Genomic DNA, 19,368 nt, shown 5'->3' on the forward strand with positions numbered 1-19,368 from the left:
CATTGTGGGACACTGTTCTTTCCAGGGATGGTTAGGCGAAAAAAATTCCCCGATTTCCCTTTACAGGAATTGGAATAGAACGAAGACCCCCCCCCCCCCCCCCCCCCCATTAACAAACAAGTATCTTCTTTGTCCAAGTCATAATTGCTCATAACTCAAAACTGGATTTTAATTTCCGAAATATCCACAATTCGCTTGCTGACGTGAATGATTTTGCTCATTATTAAAATCTTTGTCTTCCAACCCCATCCCCTTTTCATTCATAACGCCATGGCACCGCTCAGATCTACACTTTATACTAATTGCTGATTTTTTTTTTCTCCTTCAATTATTTACTAATGACCATGGTGATTATCCCTCTACAGAATCGAACAAACGAACTCTCAGAAACATTTGAGAGCATTATATTCCCTGTTAAAGAGAAAATGTAGGATCTCCTAAACGACTTGCCGGATAAAGGAAAGTTACTATAGCAACTCTGATAATGAATCTGAAAATAGAAAAGAGAGATTGCGGCTATGATTTAGACTCGGAGTCCTTTCATGAGAAAAGACAGTAAGCAAGTGGGAGGAAACCCCAGGATGATAAAATACAATGTACCAACCTCCTCATTTTTGTGCATGAATTAACACAACATTCTCTCTCTCTCTCTCCACCTACACGTATGTCTGTCTCTCTCTCTCTGCGAATCCCACTTTACTATTTGTCTTGTCCACACGTCAATTGTGATATAGCAGCATTATCAATAGCAAACTTTCAGCTCGTGATTGTTAATACCACGGTCACATTTGCTCTACGGCGAGTCGAAAACAGCCGTTTTATCAATTTTTACTAATACCACCTATTATGTAGCTGGTACAAACAAATGTTAAAACGGCTGTTTTCGACTCGCCGTACGGCCGCCGTAGAACAAATGTGACCAAGGTATAAATGATGCTTGACAAGCTAGTGTCCTGTGAAACACCTGCAAAGATCTTACCTACATGTAGTTGCCATAGGCTTAAATCCATCATACAAGTAAAAAAAAATCAATACATAACTGGTTCTTGAAAATAATTTAGCATCATTTCTCGACTTCCACACAAAGCTATTGAATGTTAAGAAAAGAATTAACTGCCGACATTCAAAAGAAACCATGTATGGTTTATACATTAGATTTTCACCGTTGTATTACAGATGTTGTATGTAAATATGTGATCAGTTTTTCCAATCCGAAAGCAGCCCTTTTTTCGGTCATCCAAATTTCCAAGTCCAGCACATAAGGTAACAGCTAAATGTCTCCGCTTTATATAGGATATACAGAACAAAGAAAATATGACATCAAAAAGGATTTTCTTTCTTTTTTTTTTCTTTAATTCCAAGTTCTTCAGAAGAGCTTGAGTCAGAAAACATTGTAGGATACGCATTTATCAATGGATTTCCCACATTCTTTCTACACAAGTACAAAAGAAAAAATATTATAGTAATCACATCAATGCATCTTACAAAGTAGTGAGTAAAATATGAAATTCACTGAAAATTGTGGCATTTGCATGAATACACAATATTTAAATAACAATCTTGATATCTATCTTTATACATACATGTAAAATTCTTGTACTGTACAAAGGCCACATAATATGCAATAATGTTCTGTACAATTTATATATATAATTATATGGGCCATATGGTAATAAATCCGACTTAAAATATACTAATAAAGAGACTGGACTATTAAGTTTAGTACAAGCTCTAAGTTACACTGTACATGTAAAACCAGTCCAATCAAGATTCTTATTGAACAGTGAACATCAGATTTCCCTTTTCATTCATTTCATTGGCAACTGTTTTCAAATTAGTACAAAATGTGCTTTGGTACATAATTCATGAAGGCAGCGCATATAATTCTAAGCAACAAGAAAATGTACTAGCATTTAATGGGTTGGTTACTACTATAATAGCATACAGTTTATAGAGATACATGTAGTATAGGGTTACAGGCTATAATACTACTTTTATACTTCATGGCTCCATCTTCATTGCATTGCACAGCTAAACACTTCATCGCAACCTGATTTTACGGTAATCAAATGAAGTTGATTCATTGGTAATAAAAGTTACATTCTGAAGAATTCTCCTAAAATTGGAGGACATGCACTTCCATTTGTCATTTTTTTCTTCTTGCAACACGCACAAGGACTTTTGAGAAAAATCTAAAAATACTGGGGCAGAGTTGTAGAATACATTCATATGACATATGCAAAGACAAAATACACCATGTATAATTCTACACAATATGAAAAGACAGTTAATACATAGGTTGGGAAAATTAGTTACATCAAACCACCTACATTTCAGCTTTCCAAGTTAACAAGTTAAATCAAAGTTACTAATTCAGCCTTCAGATAATTACACACCATTGACACTAACTACACACATATGCAATGAAGTACAGGTCAGTAAATTCAAATGATTTAGAGAAGTTTTTAAAGTTGGTTTTAGTAGAGGGGTAACACCGACACAAGCCTCAACACCAAACTTTAAATGTATGTAATTTACCCATCAAACATCATTCGATTACACCAGCCCAATGGAACAGGGAAAATTCATTATTTCAGAATCAAGTCCAATATCAGTGTTAGTTCTTGAGTCTCAAGACCATGAAACTAATTTCATTTAAAATCAAAATGACGGCAACTGCACAGAATTATTTCATAGAATACAATTTTCTCTAATAATTTTGACTTTCAAAAGTTCTCTATATCCTTTATGAAGAATATACTAGTATACCATTTCTCAAAAATTCTTTGTCAGATTTTGAGCTTGAACTGGTACAATCACAGTGCTCAGATGTGACACCATTGGTATTAGAGCACAGATGAGAGGTCTGAATCCCGCATCACCATGAAGACAGTATTCAAATTCAAAACTTACAGTGTACATATCTATACATGCACACCTCTTTTATGTACTTGTATCATAATCACATCTAACTTGTTTCCTGAATACAGCAATTTTTTTTTAATCGACCTGAAATATGCAAAAATCTGACAGTAACGGCTTATTCTATATTTTCAACTCTTTTTGGAGAAAAATAAAAATGATGGCATGAAAACTGCTAAAATTGTAAATGTCTATATACATTTTAAAAAATTACCACAATTCAAAGGGTTTTTTAAAAGCGGGTGAATAAAAGCTGTCCTGCAGCTTTGTATGTGTTGTCATAAATATAAGAATTGTTCATAGATATCTGGGTTTCAATAAAATACAAATACCATTGCAGGTAATGTAATAAGAAAACCAACCCAGTCAAGTGATGTTTGATAAAATAACAAAGGCCAACAAGATTAGGAAATTCATTCTACCACAAAAAAAGGGGGGGGGGGGGGTAACATGTACATGAAAAGGACAATGTACAGGAAAAGATCACTTTTTAAATAAAAGCAACCGTCTCTTACTTGAAATTTACAAACCCTTACAAGACTTGCACAATAAGGGTACAGTTTTCAACATTATGATAAGTGTTGAATGATAATTCAACACCTACAACTTGACATAAAACAACTGATATTTTTTCACCCTTTTTTGGCAAAACATTTATTGATATACCTTTTCCTAAAGTTTGCAAAGCTAAAAAGAAGCAGTGTTCAAGTTTTTAAATATGTAAGTATTCCAAAATGAGTACGGTACATCAAGGTGACAACATTCATAACAGATTCACACATTAACATTAGAACCTGAACAAATTAATATCAAATAAATCAATTGCAGCAACCAGATGTCAATATAATTCATATCACACCCATGATGAAGTGCAAAAATTAAATAGATACACAACATGCTTCTGAACTCTGTTCCTATCCCTATGTATATGACTGTGTGAACTACACCTGTGTGTTTTCTTGTACAGAGATCAATAACAGATGATGCTAATTAGGATGCAACACCTGGTTGAATAGAAAGTTAACCATCAGTTGGTGTTCAGAGCTTATCCTAAAGATCTAGAATAAGACAGGTGGATAGTGTAGAATATCCCAAAGGTCAATGCATTCCTGTCTGGCACTGTCATCAGTATCACTATCACCTACTCTACATATCAACCTGATCAATGTTGATTACTCATAACTCTGTGTGTACAAGGACCAACCATGTAGGCTTCATATGGCTCACAGTGACATGCTACTGAGCAGCTTTACAATGGACTACACACAATCATAGGAAATGGAAAATGAAATCCCAAGTAGGGCTACAGTGGATGATGTAATCTACAGTCATAGTATAGCTCTATGGTTATACAAAGGGCTGCATGTTTGCCAGTTTACTCACAGTACTATGAAAGCTTAATTTCAATGAGGGTACAATATGTATATATACATGCACATGTACTTTAGTACTAATGCGAGTAAAAGTCTGAAATTGGGACTCATTAATTATACACCAATTAACATTTTGAACACATAAAAGGTAGCAATTTCTCAAGAAGGTGAACAACTAATTCACTCAAAACAAACCACATTGGACTGAATAAGAAGTAAACAATTAACATTCAGATACAAGTCAACTTTATACAAAAGGACAATCACTAAATGCATGTGGATTGTGGTTTTCAATGTTTAATAATAATTTAACTTCTTATATTGAAACGTTCAATTCGGTCTGAAATGATTTTACTTGGAAAAGTTGAACCTTTGATATGAATATGAGTAAATGAATGCGTAATAAAAGAAGAATTTGTGAATGACATATCAAAACAAATTGTCTCTTTATTCTTAAAAGAATGGCTCACTACCTAATGTACATGTAATGCTATCATACAAGTACATGTACTTATACATGTACTTGTACATGCATTACAATGTGCTCGGTCTTCTGGCTTGCAATATGAAAGAAAGCCAAGATCAGATGTAGTTTGGCACACTCTCAAAACACCTTCTAACTAAGCCTCACAAACTATACTTGCCTGTACACCACACAGAGCACATGCTATTTCCTTCATAATTAATACCTGGCACTGCATACAGGCATTCATTAACAGTGCACTGTTTCTCTTCTTGGCAGATGAGAAAACACGTTGTTCTAGAGGTATGGGGCACACTCACAAGTGTTTGTAGTCTGTAGTGTAATACAGCAAATTTGAGGAAGTGCAAATTTTTTCAAATCAATGACTACAGAACATGCTTGTCATACATCACAATCCATCATCAAACAAAATGTGCCAAAGCTTCAATAGTCATTTGAATCAATTGGTAAGGTGAATCAGATAACAAATGAAGAAAATAACAATGAACCAGCAAGTCAGCAACTCTATATAAAAGGGAAACAAATACATTACTATAAATGGATAATCTCCAAACATTCCTTTTGTCCACTCACGGGTAATGATGAATAAAAGAAACTAAATTTATACATAGATACATGTAGATATTTGCTGAGCCTGGAACCTGTAGTTTGCCATCAAATAGTAACTATCATGGTTCCAATGCTAAGCAACCAATCAAGAGTAAAGGATTCTGGGAAATTACCAAAGGATGGCAACTTTATCATATGTGCAACATGGCCCCAGATATTCAATGCAATGATGAACTTGATACTGACAAATCTTGGCAACAAGCACTGTTGATTACATGTCTTTTTTTTAACATCTTTACTAGCATCAGAAATAAGCAGATCACTTCTATAAAACTATGATCAACATTTGACACATCCATCAAAACTGATCAATCAAAGAAAAATAGAGCAAACCATGCATTGTTTTTTTTTTCAATGCATATAAACATTCACAAAAATGTAGGAAAGCGCATGTTGAAAATGGAATTAAATTTCTAGGGCAAAGCTTTTCCAAATTTCCACTGCAAAGCACCCAAGAGACCCAATACAGAAGAGCACATTCAAGATATGTTCAATTACCGGTAAATTAAAATGTATATCACTGCTTTGTCAGTGACTTACATGTGCAACATCTTAATACAGTTCAACTAACAACATGGACGGATACTCTTTGAATGCTTAAATCTATTGTGAAGTTTCTGCAGCTATGCAGCTTCATGTTTATTTTATTTTGCACATAAAGCAAAATCAACAAGGAATACATGGAATGTATGTGTATACCCACTTTAACATACAAACATACTGTATTGTAAAGTTCTATACCTGCATAACAACTTATTTTTCCTTTTCTTTTATTTCTCTTTGTATGAGGTAAAACAGTTTGATTTAAATGCGTCAGTCAAATGTTCATTAAATATCTCCACCCTCCACACCAACAGCAAGTAAACAAATACACTGGTTTTGGCACCAATTCAATTAGCAACAATAAATCATTTGAACCTACATGTAATCTATGCTGGAAATGTTGCTCAGCTGCACCTGCAGTCACCAAAGCTCGAGATACATGTACATGTAAGGCATCAAATTCAACAAAATATCTGCAAGGATCAGATGCATATAACTTTTATCTAGACACTGTAAACCACTTGTGGCACTGAGGTGACACACACAGCAAATTATGGCTAGATTGTTACTTGCTTTATCCTTCCAAAGCAAGGAATCCCATTTCTTCATTTCAGAAAGAGGACCAATCCAACCTCTTTTCAAAATCAGGCAGGATATGTGTGACACTATGTTACTATTTTTGGTAGAACAGTCCGTTGCGATACATCTTGCCTGTCTTTACCAGCTGCACCAGTGGGAGGAAGCTTAGACACTGCAGAAGAGCCATGACGTTTATTTTTGGCCGAGGTGGTGTTTGTATGACTATCTGCAGGTGGCTTTGGTAGACGGCGACGAAGCCAAGAGTGACGGAGGGCTTGACTTGGAGTCATACGACTTGATGGATCCCACTCGAGACATCGTTTCAGGAAATCAAGAAAGAGCGGATCATCACATCCTTTCAGTGCCTTCACAAGATCCTTGCTCCCTGGTGGACCACGCACCTTCCCTCTACGAGATCGGCCACCGTTAAGCACTGTAGTTCCATCAGGAAGTGTAGTAACAGTACAATAACGTGGCTGACCTTTGGAGTTGATGAAGTTCTTGGATCTCTTTGATGTGTCAATGAGATTCTGTGAGGGCATGCCCATGAGTTCAATCATGCAGGCCAACTGATCACCCTCATCTTCACCAGGTAGCAGCGGGTAACCTGTAAGAAGCTCGGCCAAGATGCAGCCTAAGCTCCACATGTCAATGGGCATGCCATATTTCCCTCCTAAGATAACCTCTGGCGCTCTATAGAAGCGGCTCTGGATGTATGTGTAGATTCGTTGATGCTCATAGCAGCTGGAACCAAAATCAATCACTTTGATTCCACTCCTTCCCTGTTGTTTTAGCAGAATGTTCTCTGGCTTAAGATCACAATGAATAATCTTATTCCGGTGAAGTCCTTCAAGGCACTGAAGAAGAGAGTGAGCAAACTTCCGGACAAGTTGTAGACTGAAACCCTGGAACTTGTTTTTCTTGATGAGTTCATACAAGTTCATGCTTAGAAGTTCAAATGTGATGCATATGTGATTACGGAATGAGAAGCTCTCAAACATGTGAATGAGATTCATATTATTGTCTTTGTCTTGTTTACGTAGGTGTTCCAAGATTCTAATTTCTTCCTGGGCTTGACGATGGAAACGTTTTTCATTGCGCACCATTTTCACAGCAACATGCTGATTTGTCTTATGATCATAAACTTTCACAACTTGTCCAAAGCTACCTTTTCCAAGTATTTTCAACACTTCATAACGATACGCGACATGATCATGTTGCACATGGATGTATGAACCTTGATCATCGTCATATCCACAATTGTTCGCTCCACCAATTACTCCTTGCCGTTTCTTTGCATTCGGTCCAACAAAATAAATATGTGGGTAGTTAAATATTTCATGATGTTCATATGAAGTGAGTTTGTGCATGTACAATTTCATGCTTTCTTCTGGTGTCATTGGTAGCGCTCTTCCTTTAGCAGATCCATTTTTCGATCCATCGCTTGCAGGACGTTTGACATCAGGCAGAGCATTTGCATCATGTGATAAATGACCATTCGCTATCACTTTATTTTGCACTTGCCTTTTATAGTTATGATTATCGTCCGTTTCAAAGAGCTGTGTAACCTGCAAACCGGCTGGGACATTTTCGTTGGTTTTCTTGACAGCCCCGAGTGTGTGGCTCTTGATCGGGGGGAGCTCGACGTGCGAGCCATGTCCGTGGTGCGGGTAGAGAGCCGTGGTAGCTGTGTCTCCCTGCGTCAAGGACCGGGTCCTCGACGCCTGTAAATTAGACTTTCTTGAAATTGTATCAACCATCGAGTCAACCATATCGTTCCTCTTTAGAGAAAGTAGAAGTCAGCGTTACATTCCGAGCTTAAAATCCATTTTTAACACGTTTTCTGGAGCAATAATTTTCCTTCGGTGCTGTATTCAATATGGCTGCATAATGACCGGGAAAGCGACACCATGGAATGTGCCCTTTGTTGCTATAGAGATACACTGAGTGCTAGCTTGTTTACAACGTCACCATTAGCGTGACGTTTCTTGCCAACTATAGAACACATGATCACAAAGCGCCAATCAAAGAGTCTGTTCGAGCTTATTTGCATAATAAAGTGAAGAAGATTTTTGCTTCTCTTTTGTTGATGGAGACAAAATCGATGCTTCCACAATATGAAATCCTTTTGTATATCTCTAGACTATCTCGACTGTACAAGGTTTGGAACAAAAAATCGAGTTTACTTCAATAGAAAATTTTGATAAAAATTAAAACACAAAATCATATTGTCAGATTTCGGGGAGAACGGTTGGGGTCAGGGAAAATTACGCTTCATCAAGGAGCTTCATATATCCGCAGTAGTAGTGCCTAATTGGGCCTGGCTGCATGAGTTTGTGCAATATTTTTGTTTACAGCATTTTAGAGACATGAGCAAGCCCTATAGGCCTATTTTGGATAGGGCCTCTCTAATTAAGTTACAATCCTAGTTTCCCTTTTGGTCCTAAAGCAATTATTGCTATTCAGCATTTAAACTTATGTGATGTAGGCTTAGGGACGCACCATTAGATATCCAGGGGGCTGGAAGTTTTTTCCCAAAAAAATTGACTCGCCATCAGAGTAAAAAAAAAAAAAAAAAAATTGGTTCACTGACAAATCATCTGAATGGGGGGGGGGGGACTTGTCTCAATGGACTAAGGAAAAAAAGAAAGGGGAAAAATTGCATCAACCCAAACTTCAAGCCCCCCCCCCCTGGGTATTTAATGGTGCGTCCCTTATGTTTGGTTTTGAATAAATCCATTCATTCACTCATGCCAATATTATTTGAATTGATCTTTTTAAAGATATATAATATAGATTCTTTAATATTTTACATATTCGGGATTGACTAATTCTTTCATCGCATATGATGTAATAAATTCAAAAGAAAGTAGGTCAACCAATAAGTAGGCTACTCCAGGCTGAAAATCATATTGTTTGAACATGTAAAGGGAAAGTGGGGACATGAAATCATCAGCCCACCTAATAACTACTAGTATTCGTGTGTACCTGTTTTCACAAAATATTTATAATCTTTAAAGTTCAATAACTTTGTCATACTTGACATCTGATTTTAATATAAAAAAATCAACATTTTCTGTGGTCTAGTGGTTTAGACTTTTGTCTTCTGAGGGACGTGGGTTCGATAATAAGCCAAAGTGTACGTGTTTTCCTTCAGCAAGAAATTTACCCACATTGTGCTGCACTCAACCCAGGTGAAGCGAATGGTTACCTTGTAACTATGAATTTATTCCCTTGAAAACACACACGTTATTTGTTTCTTCTCTCGGTTAATTTACTCTAGATAAGTTATTTAGATATACTTATTTTCAGCCCAGAGTCCTGCCCCTTTCAGGCATCAAGAATTCCGGAAGACAAGAACATGAATTAAAGTGGAGTAGAGTTAGGTACTTATTAACCAGAGAAATGCTCGATATAAATGTATAGTTGAGGGTGGTTTAGGGGGCTTTACGATTGCGGCTAGCTTTAAAGGGCCAAGCCCCCCCCCCCCCCCCCAACAAAAGTTGATTTTGATAAAGTTGATTTGATCAAAATCGAAAGTTGTGACATTTAAAAGTTTTAACATAAGAGCTAGTGAAGTGCACATCTTGGTCGTATAATTGGCCTGTAAACATGAGGGAGATGATGACGTCCCGAATGACGTCACCCACACACTTCTTGAGTGGGATATGGCCCCACGCCCCCCCCCCCCCGCATCAATATACTCCAGGCTGTCTGAGAACATATGCAGTTACATTTCGTAATTCCGAAGATTCGTTATTCCGAAGGTTCGTAATTCCGAAACACGTAAATTGCCTATACCTCGATGTTCGTTAATCCGAAAACGAAAAAGGGTTCGTTGTTCCGAAGGTTCGTACGTTAATCCGAAAAGGAAATAAGGTTCTTTATTCCGAAGGAGGAAAAACCTATAGAACTGAATACAGAGGCATAACATGCCTACATTCAGAAACTTCCCCAGGTATCCCTAGGAAGGTTCGTTAATCCGAAAGAGGAAATAATCGGTGGCGATCGAAGCCGGGAAACCCGGGAAGATAAGAGTGGCCAGGCGCGGTTCCAAGGGGGGGGGGAGCGCTAGCCGACCCCCTATTTTTTGGCAATAAAAAAAAGTCCTTTTTAACTTGAGAGAAACGCTGAAAAACAGAAAGAAAAGTACGAAGGAGGTATTATACACATGTTTAATTTACGGCCTCGTAACTGCCGGCCCGATCCCCACCGTAGACCTATACTCATTACTCGCAGTGGCACCGCATTCTGTTGCATGGTTCAACAGTCATGTAAGCAAAACCACGCTATACCGCAACTGACATTCCCCTGCACTCCATCAACGGCCGATTTAATAGCTCTGCATAGGAGGATTACCATAAGCGCACAAGTAGGCCGTAATACAATATTTAAAAAAATACTTAAAATGTCCGGTTTTCAGGCCTTAATATCAACAGATTTCGAGCTCTCATTAATATCAGATTGATAAATAAGGTAACAGTTTCATGAATTCCTAATAATGAAGTTGTACGTCCCTTTTTCAGAGTGGAATATTTCAGCTGATCGCGCTCGCGCATTAGGCCTATTGATAATTCATAGTAAATGTATTTAGAATTCACAGATTCTATTTTTTGGGGGTCTAAATCTTAAAAACAGACTCACACAATAGATACGCAGTTTGTTCTTAATTCAAAACGTGCTTGAATTATCCAGTTTCATATCAGAATGTCAAAATTTTCTTCTCGCGCTTCGCATTATTAATATAGGAAGATGCCAAATTTTAGTCATCCTTTTCGTGATTTACGAACCATGAAAAGTGTGTCCCATTTTTAGGTCAAATCTCTTTTTCTCGCATGAAGTTATATAGTTATATATCTATCCTGTTTATGATGACAAAAAAGTGCTTAGAATGTCAAATTTTTAGGTCAAAATGTCAAAAATTTTCAGCTCGCGCTTCGCGCTCGCATTATTTGATTGATGAAGTTTAATCGTTTTCATGGGTAACTGCAAACAGTCCTTAATGTCTGTTTTCCCATCAGGCCAGAACGTATGTTTTGAATTTCTGATTGCGATTCGCGCTCGCAGTGATTTTTACATAAACATCTTGTTGATCGCAATCATTGCTCAGAATGTTCAATTTTCAGGACAAAATACATAACATTTTCTTAAAAATTAGCTCGCGCTTCACGCTCGTACTATTCAATTCGGGCTTATATGAGTATGAGATTGATATTTATTTATGTTTTGTGAGGTTAAAGGTATTGTTTAACTTTGTGAGCAGCCGATTTAAAAAATTCTCAAACGAAGATGAAAAATGTGTTTACAAGTGCATGTATTAGAACTAATAAACCCTGAAAACAACCATTATTGAGAATGAAAAGCTAAAACTACAAGGCAAACCCCGATTTTGTGGTTCTAGGACAACTACCCCCTGGACAATCACCCCCCGGACAATAACCCCCCGAGGACAATTACCCCCCGGACAACTACCCCCGGACAATTACACCCTGAGGACAATTACCCCCGGACAATTACCCCCCGAGGACAACTACCCCCCCCCCCCCGAGGACAATTACCTTCAGAAAATCCCCCCTTCTCTCCAGCATCAAATGTTAGAATTAAGCGGGACCCATTGTAAGTTTTGGTCGGTGGCACAGGTTTCCGAAATATTTTCTACTTTACCTTACGTTCATAACTTTTTCTTTCTCTTTTATATTGCTCTTTCTCCTGTTCTCTCACTTTCTACTTTTTTCCTTTTTTGTTTTTGTTTAGCGGCGCCTTCTACATCATGAAAAATGGGGGGGGGGGGCTTGCACCCGAAACCTCCCGTTTGGCTATGCATATATACATCAGAAAATTTGTAAACTGGCCCTCATTCTAAGTTTTCATAGAACAATTGAACACGATTAGTCATAATAATCACAAATGCTGAATATCTCTGATTCCAACTGATCTGATTTTTTTAAATATTTATTTTGGGTTTGATTTCAGGTAAGAAATCAGGCAAATAGATAAAACGTAAAAAAGAGGTAGAAATAGGTAGAAATATTGAAAGTCGTTAACGCAACTATCAACACTAACACTCCTATAAATCTGTTATTTTAAAACAGTTCAACTAACAAGAAGCTAAGAATTATGAAACAATTGGTGCACATTCCAGATTAAGATGTGGCTTTATAACTTAATACAGTAAGCTAAAAAACTTTATGCAAAGATAATACACACAAGAACACCTTGTAAATTACAAGGTGTTTTTGTGTGTTTTATTCTTGGGTGAAAGCAATTAAACATTAAAGAAGGAAATTAAGTACCAAATTTACTAAATTGTAAACAATATGACATAATCAATTACAGTGTTTTTTCTATACAAATTGGCAATCATGATAGTATACAATTCGTTTAAGGTGCATTTTAAGGACAGTTTGGAAGAATTTATAAAGAAGTAGGCCTATGCAAATCAAGTAATGCGACCGAGCACCGTGAGCTGAAAATATTAATATTTAGACCATAAAATGGACATTTTACAGAGCACTTGAAAAATCAATTTGTAAATTTAAAAATAATGAAAGCTCGATATCCGAGATGAAATATGTTTTGTATATTGACTTCGAAACTTGATATTTTAAGCTCCATATCAGCCTATATTGAGCAAGATATTAATCTCATCGAAAAAGCATTGCGCGCGCAAAGCGCGAGCGGAAAATACTTGATATTCCGGTATGAAAATGGTGAATTTGAGCACTATCTAAAGCATTGTGTAGGGAAATTGTGAAGTGGATATGGAAAGCACTTAATAAATGATGCGAGTGTGAAGCGCGAGCTGATATCTTCATTATTATTTTTTAACCTAGGACCTGGACATTCTAGGTCTAAGGACATTTTGTCATCATATGAAAATGATGACAACTTTGTTATTCCTCTTCCTGAGCGCGATATGAAACATATGAAACTGTGATATTGTCGATATTCTTTTCTGAAAAGGGATAATTTAGTCATTAAGAATTCATGAAAATTTTATTATCATATTTATTAATGTAATAAGCCTAAATGAGTGAGTAAAATGTGTTGACACTGAGGCCTGAAAACTGGATATTTTAAGCACTTTTGTAATCATGAATAGGATTTGTGAGTTGATATATTTTTTTTAAAATGCGAGCGCAAATCGTGAGACGAAATTTTTGGTAAACTGTCATAAAAGGGGGGTTTTAAGTTGTTTGTTATATAATTTGGCAAATCAAATAATGCGAGCGCATAGCGCAAGCTGCAAGTTATATTCACACCATAAAACAGACATTAAACAGAGCACTTAAAAATCAGTTTGTAAATCAAACAAAATAATGAAATATGCTTTGTAATATCGACTTCAAAACTTGACATTTTAAGCTACATATCAGCCTATTTAGCAAGATGTGTATCTCATCGAACAGGCTATGCGAGCGCGAGCGACAAAAATATAGTGACATGAATATTTTTTAATCATTTTCCAAGTCATCCCCTGACCTTTTTTTTTTCACTCGTCTCCCTCCTCTTATTTTACCTATTTTTCCTCCTTTCTTTCCCCTTCTTTTTCTTTTTTTCTTTCTTTCCCCTTCTTTTTCTTTTTTTCTTTCTTTCCCCCTTTTTTTTTCTTCATTTTTTTGCTCTGCTGATAGGGGGGGGGGGGGGGCCGGGCCTCTCGGCCCCCCCCCTGGATCCGCCTTTGGATGGAGCTCAATTTTACAGCTTTCTTACGGCGTACGTTTGATTCCAAGATACTCGAGAATGCCTTTGAGTACTTCTTACGTCAAACGTACGGCCGACCTGTGCACTCCCTTTGTCTAGGGAGTAATTGTCCGGGGGGTAGTTGTCCGGGGGGTAGTTGTCCGGGGGGTAATTGTCAGGGGGTAGTTGTCCGGGGGTAGTTGTCCGGGGGGTAATTGTCCGGGGGGTAGTTGTCCGGGGGTAATTGTCCGAGGGGTAGTTGTCCGGGGGGTAGTTGTCCGGGGGTAGTTGTCCGGGGGGTAATTGTCCTCGGGGGGTAATTGTCCGGGGGGTAGTTGTCCGGGGGTGATTGTCCAGGGGGTAGTTGTCCTGATACCTAGTAAATAGGCGTCTTATAGACGCCTAAATAGTACACATATTAGTGTATGGGATGAAATTAAGATGGTGTTTTCGGTCACTTTATATTTCAATTTTTGAAGCACTAAATAATTATTTTCGAACGCAATTTTTTCTGGGCTTCATTTTTGTAATATATCACAGACACATGGTGACAAGTGTGACCTTCTAGCTCAGATTTTTCTAAAGTCAAACCAAAGTGACTGTTATAGGAATAACCCTTCAATAAAAATCAACTTTGAGCGGCCGATCGGGCAAAATATGGGTACAATTCCCCCCCCCCCCCTATTGGCGAAAGCTGGATCCGCCCCTGGCGGAAGGAGGTGGGGGGGGGGGGGGAGAGAAACACCGCTGCTGTTCAATTGTTATGAGGATGGAGAGTCAAAAGGGCGGTGGAGCAATTTAAGTAGAGTAAAGTAGAGCGAAGCCTTCTTACTTTTACCTTATTAAAAATAAATAACAAAAAAAATTGGGATTTTCTCATCTAAATGTTACTTTAAAAAGGCTATTTTCATTTCGAAAACGGCACATTTCATTTTGAAAAAAACAAGGGAAATTCCCATTTTGAAAAAAATAGTATTTCGTTCCTACAGGGATTTTTTTTTAGGGGGGTGCAAGTGATGACACCTGCCCACCCCCCCCCCCCGCGCTTTCACCGCACCTGTGGGAAGGGGCTGATCTGTCGTTACCAGGGGCGTTTACGTACGCAGAATTCTCTCAAAGGGATCATTATAGGCTTATGAGGCTAGTTCAAATTTTTCCCTCATTCATTTAAACATAGATAAATGTAACATGATACAAAGGTACAAGGACCAAACTGAACATGTTTATAATAATTACAACATACACAAAAAAAGACTACTGAACATCAAACAAATACAATATAAATGCATTCAACGAGAAAACTACTATTAAAAAAAAACATTAAAGCATAATTATTATCAGAAAGTCAAAAAGGGGCCTAAGCTTTCGATCCTAGCAGAATCTTCGTCGGAGGCAAAATGACAAACATATAAAGTGGAACAACCATAATATAGACCACAAACAAGCTACAGCAACACTAGAAACAAGGAGACAAAAGGGGCATTAGTGAGTAGAGAAGACCAATCAGGTTAGTGAAGGGGATGAAAGAAAAGGAGTAGGCAGACACAAAGGGAAGTTAGTGTAAGTAAGGCCAGTAAAAGACCTCAAGCCAAGAGGGATTAAGATAATGAGGCAGGCAACATCAAACAGGATCTGGAACAAAACAGTGATAATGGGATGAATAACAAGAGAATTAGTGAGAGGTGGGTCAAACAGGTTACAAAGAAAGGCATAATAAACTGGTGCATAAGAGTGGGGGAAAAAAAGAAAAGAATGGGGAACAACTGATAATGTGCAAAAGACATATAAGTATATATGATAAAGCATTAAACAAACTAAGAGAAGAAGGTAAGTGTAAATATGTATCTATAAGTGATATGTATATAAATATATCCAAAAAAGAAATGTATATGAAAAAATATAAATACACATATGGTGTAACTGATATTGTAATCCGCTAGGTGTGACGGGAAAAAAAAAGATTATATAGTAGGAAAAAAATAATAATTATCATAAAAGTTATCAAATCATATATCGCTTAGGGCGTGTTGATGCATTTTGAAATTCAAAATGTCCACTAAAAGATAAATTTTTGATTAAATGTTTACCACTTATAAACCTTTAAAAAAAATTGCTTTGCGCGGGGGGGGGGTGATTGTTTGGACCAGAATAGGGGTGATTAAAAACCTCAACCCCCCCCCCCCCTTTTGGCTGAGGTGGGGCAAAAATGCAATCCGCAGCCATCATAACCAGCTTTTCGAAATGAGGGGAAGGGGCACACATTTCACATTAAATTTACATGTGTATGGATATAATACACATTTAATTATACAGATGTGGATCGAGCTTTTGCCAATAAGGGGGGGGGGGGGATTTCATTCACATTTCACCAAACGGCTATTCATACCTTTTTTTCTTTGAAGGGGTAGCAAACAGTGACTTGTTAGTCAAGTGCGAAGTGCGAACTGAAATTTTGGATAAACTGTCATAGGGATTTTAAGTAAATTGTTATAGAATTCATATAGAAGTAAATACTAATGAAAATGCAAGCACGCAGCGCCAGCTGATAAGTTTTTACGATCAGACCTGATTAAGGAATATTATGAAAACTTCATGGAATACATGAATAGAATAATTACTTCAAACGAACCTTATTTTATTTTCGGATTAACGAACCTTACTTCGTTTCAGACTAACGAACTTTCGGATAAATGAACCTCTTTTTGTTTTCGGACTAACGAGCCTTCGGATTAACGAACCTCATTTCGTTTTCGGACTAACGAACTTTCGGAATTACGAACCTCATTTCGTTTTTGGATTAACGAACCTTTGGAAATACAAACCTTATTTTGTTTTCGGACATATGAACCTTCGGAATTACAAACCCTGTTTTGTTTTCGGACTAACGAACCTTCGGAAATACGAACCTTATTTCGTTTTTGGACTAACGAACCTTCGGAATATTCTATCCTTCGGAATTACGAATGTATGCGGTCTGAACATGTGGAATATTTTTTTTGTCCTTATTGTCAAATGTTTAAAGGACAAGTCCACCCCCAACAAAAAGTTGATTTGAATAAAAAGAGAAAATCTTCATCAAAACTTCATCAAAATCGGTTGTAAAATAAGAAAGTTATGACATTTTAAAGTTTTGCTTATTTTCATAAAACAGTGATACAATATGCACATCTCAGTAGCATGCAAATTAGACGGTCGATGATGTCCATCACTCACTATTACTTCTTTTTTTTTTAATTATACAATATTTCATTTTTTACAGATTTGACAATTAGGACCAACTCCGGGGGGGGGGGGTCAATGTATTGCTGTACACATATGCGTGACCCATGCGTGACCAAATTATTTCCAAAAAACCCCTAAACGAGTTTTCTCTGTGTGAAAAATAACCCCCAAAACAAGTTTTTTGTGGGCTTCACATATTGGCCCCTAAACAAGTTGTCGCCAGAATATGACCCCTAAACAAGTTTTGTCTCAGGCCCGAACACTTTTTTAGAAACAAGGAAAAGCCACGGAGAAAAAGCTTGGGGAAAAAACACCCTCAATACGTTTGGTTAGTCTTTAAAAAAAAAGCTATCGAAAAAAAAAACATACCCTCAACTGTTACGTTTGACCCCGCGTCCAAAACTGAAAAAAAAAACACCGCTTTAAACAAGTTTTTTTTTTTTTTTGGGGGGGGGGGGGTCACGCATGTGTACAGCAATATTGACTGTCACCCCCGGACGAACTTGACTGAACCACATAGGTTTAAACAATGCTAATTCAACATGTTTAGAGAGGAATAAATTGTTTCACATTACAATGAGGAGAAAATTAGAAAATCCATATTTCAGATATTAAAATACATAAGAAATAGTGGTGGATGACGTCATCAGTCTCCTCATTTGTACAACTACCAGGGTGTGCATATAACTGTTTTGTGAAATTATGCAAAACTTTAAAATGTCATAACTTTCTTATTTTACATCCGATTTTGATCAGTCGATCAGTATCCTCTCATTTCATGATAGTATGCCAGTTTTGGAAAATTTAGGAATTTAGGTTTCGAGAAATAAGCTTGAGTTGAGCGACAGGCAACAAACAGTTGTAAAGTTCGCAATGTTTTCTTGTAATTATGTTTACTTTCACTTTTCTGTTCTTCTCCTCTCTCTCTCGTCTCATTCCTTTTTATTTTTCTTAACTGTCATCATTTAGCTCTCCTCTCGTCTCTCCCTATTTATTTCTCTTTTTTCTTCAATATCTATACCCTTCATCTCTCCTCTCTTTTCTCCCTAATTCATCCGCCCATACTAGAAATTATCTCTCTCGTAATTATATAGGCCTACAACGAGACGATGTTTAAAGCATGTTCCATATTTCAGATTTCGAATTCAAAATGGTGCACGTAAGTGGTAACAAAATATAGCGTTACTTTGAATTTTATTCAATCATATAAAGTAGGATCACTTTCATAGGTAAAATTTCTCTTCAATGTCGCTACTTTTCAAATGTTAACAATTTTATTCTTTTAAAAAGTTTTAGATTATGTCATATATCTTTGACATAAAGTAGATCTACATCATTTACAATAAATTTCATTTAATCCTGACATTTCAAATCAAGTTTTTTTTTAATAAATATAAGGGATATTTGCTATACCGGTATAATAAAGAATGTGAATACATTTGTACCATTTTCATAAACCCTCCAATGATGCCAAAATCAAACAAGAACAATAAAATATGTCTTTAATCTCACAAAGATTTCAGCCTTTAACAGTCCCATTCGATTCCTTAAAAGGGAATCCAACCCAGTTATGATGGTAATTCAACGATTCCCCTCAACATGGCCAAAGTTCATTGACCTGAAACTCGCACCGGATGTTCAGTGATACTTGATTACTCTTATGTCCAAGTTTTATGAACTAGACCAATACACTAACAGATTTATAAAGGTAATTTAACAAATACCCCCAACATGGCCAAAGTTCATTAACCTGTGACCTTGGTCATGTGACCTGAAATTTGCACCGGATGTTCAGTGATACTTGATTACTCTCATGTCCAAGTTTTATGAATCAGATCCATAAACTTTCAAATTTATGATGGTAATTCAACAAATACCCCCAACTTGGCCAAAGTTCATTGACCCTAAATGACCTTTGACCTTGGTCATGTGACTTGAAACTCGGGTAGGATG

At 37.0% G+C, this 19,368-nt stretch overlaps 1 protein-coding gene across 1 annotated transcript; it reads right to left on the bottom strand.

Annotated features, from left to right (window-relative positions):
- Positions 1-1,330: 1,330 nt before the first annotated feature.
- LOC129256660 (dual specificity tyrosine-phosphorylation-regulated kinase 2-like) lies at positions 1,331-9,140 on the bottom strand. The gene has a single exon (XM_054894820.2). It carries the CDS (start codon positions 8,280-8,282, stop codon positions 6,597-6,599), a length of 1,686 nt encoding a protein of 561 aa, XP_054750795.1. The 5' UTR covers positions 8,283-9,140; the 3' UTR covers positions 1,331-6,596.
- Positions 9,141-19,368: the final 10,228 nt, after the last annotated feature.

This window comes from Lytechinus pictus, chromosome 3 (genome assembly GCF_037042905.1).
Source record: "Lytechinus pictus isolate F3 Inbred chromosome 3, Lp3.0, whole genome shotgun sequence".
NCBI lineage: Eukaryota > Metazoa > Echinodermata > Echinoidea > Temnopleuroida > Toxopneustidae > Lytechinus > Lytechinus pictus.

Excerpts from the sequence above, each read along its gene's own strand:
- LOC129256660 (XM_054894820.2), bottom strand. The coding sequence starts at position 8,282 with ATGGTTGACTCGATGGTTGATACAATTTCAAGAAAGTCTAATTTACAG.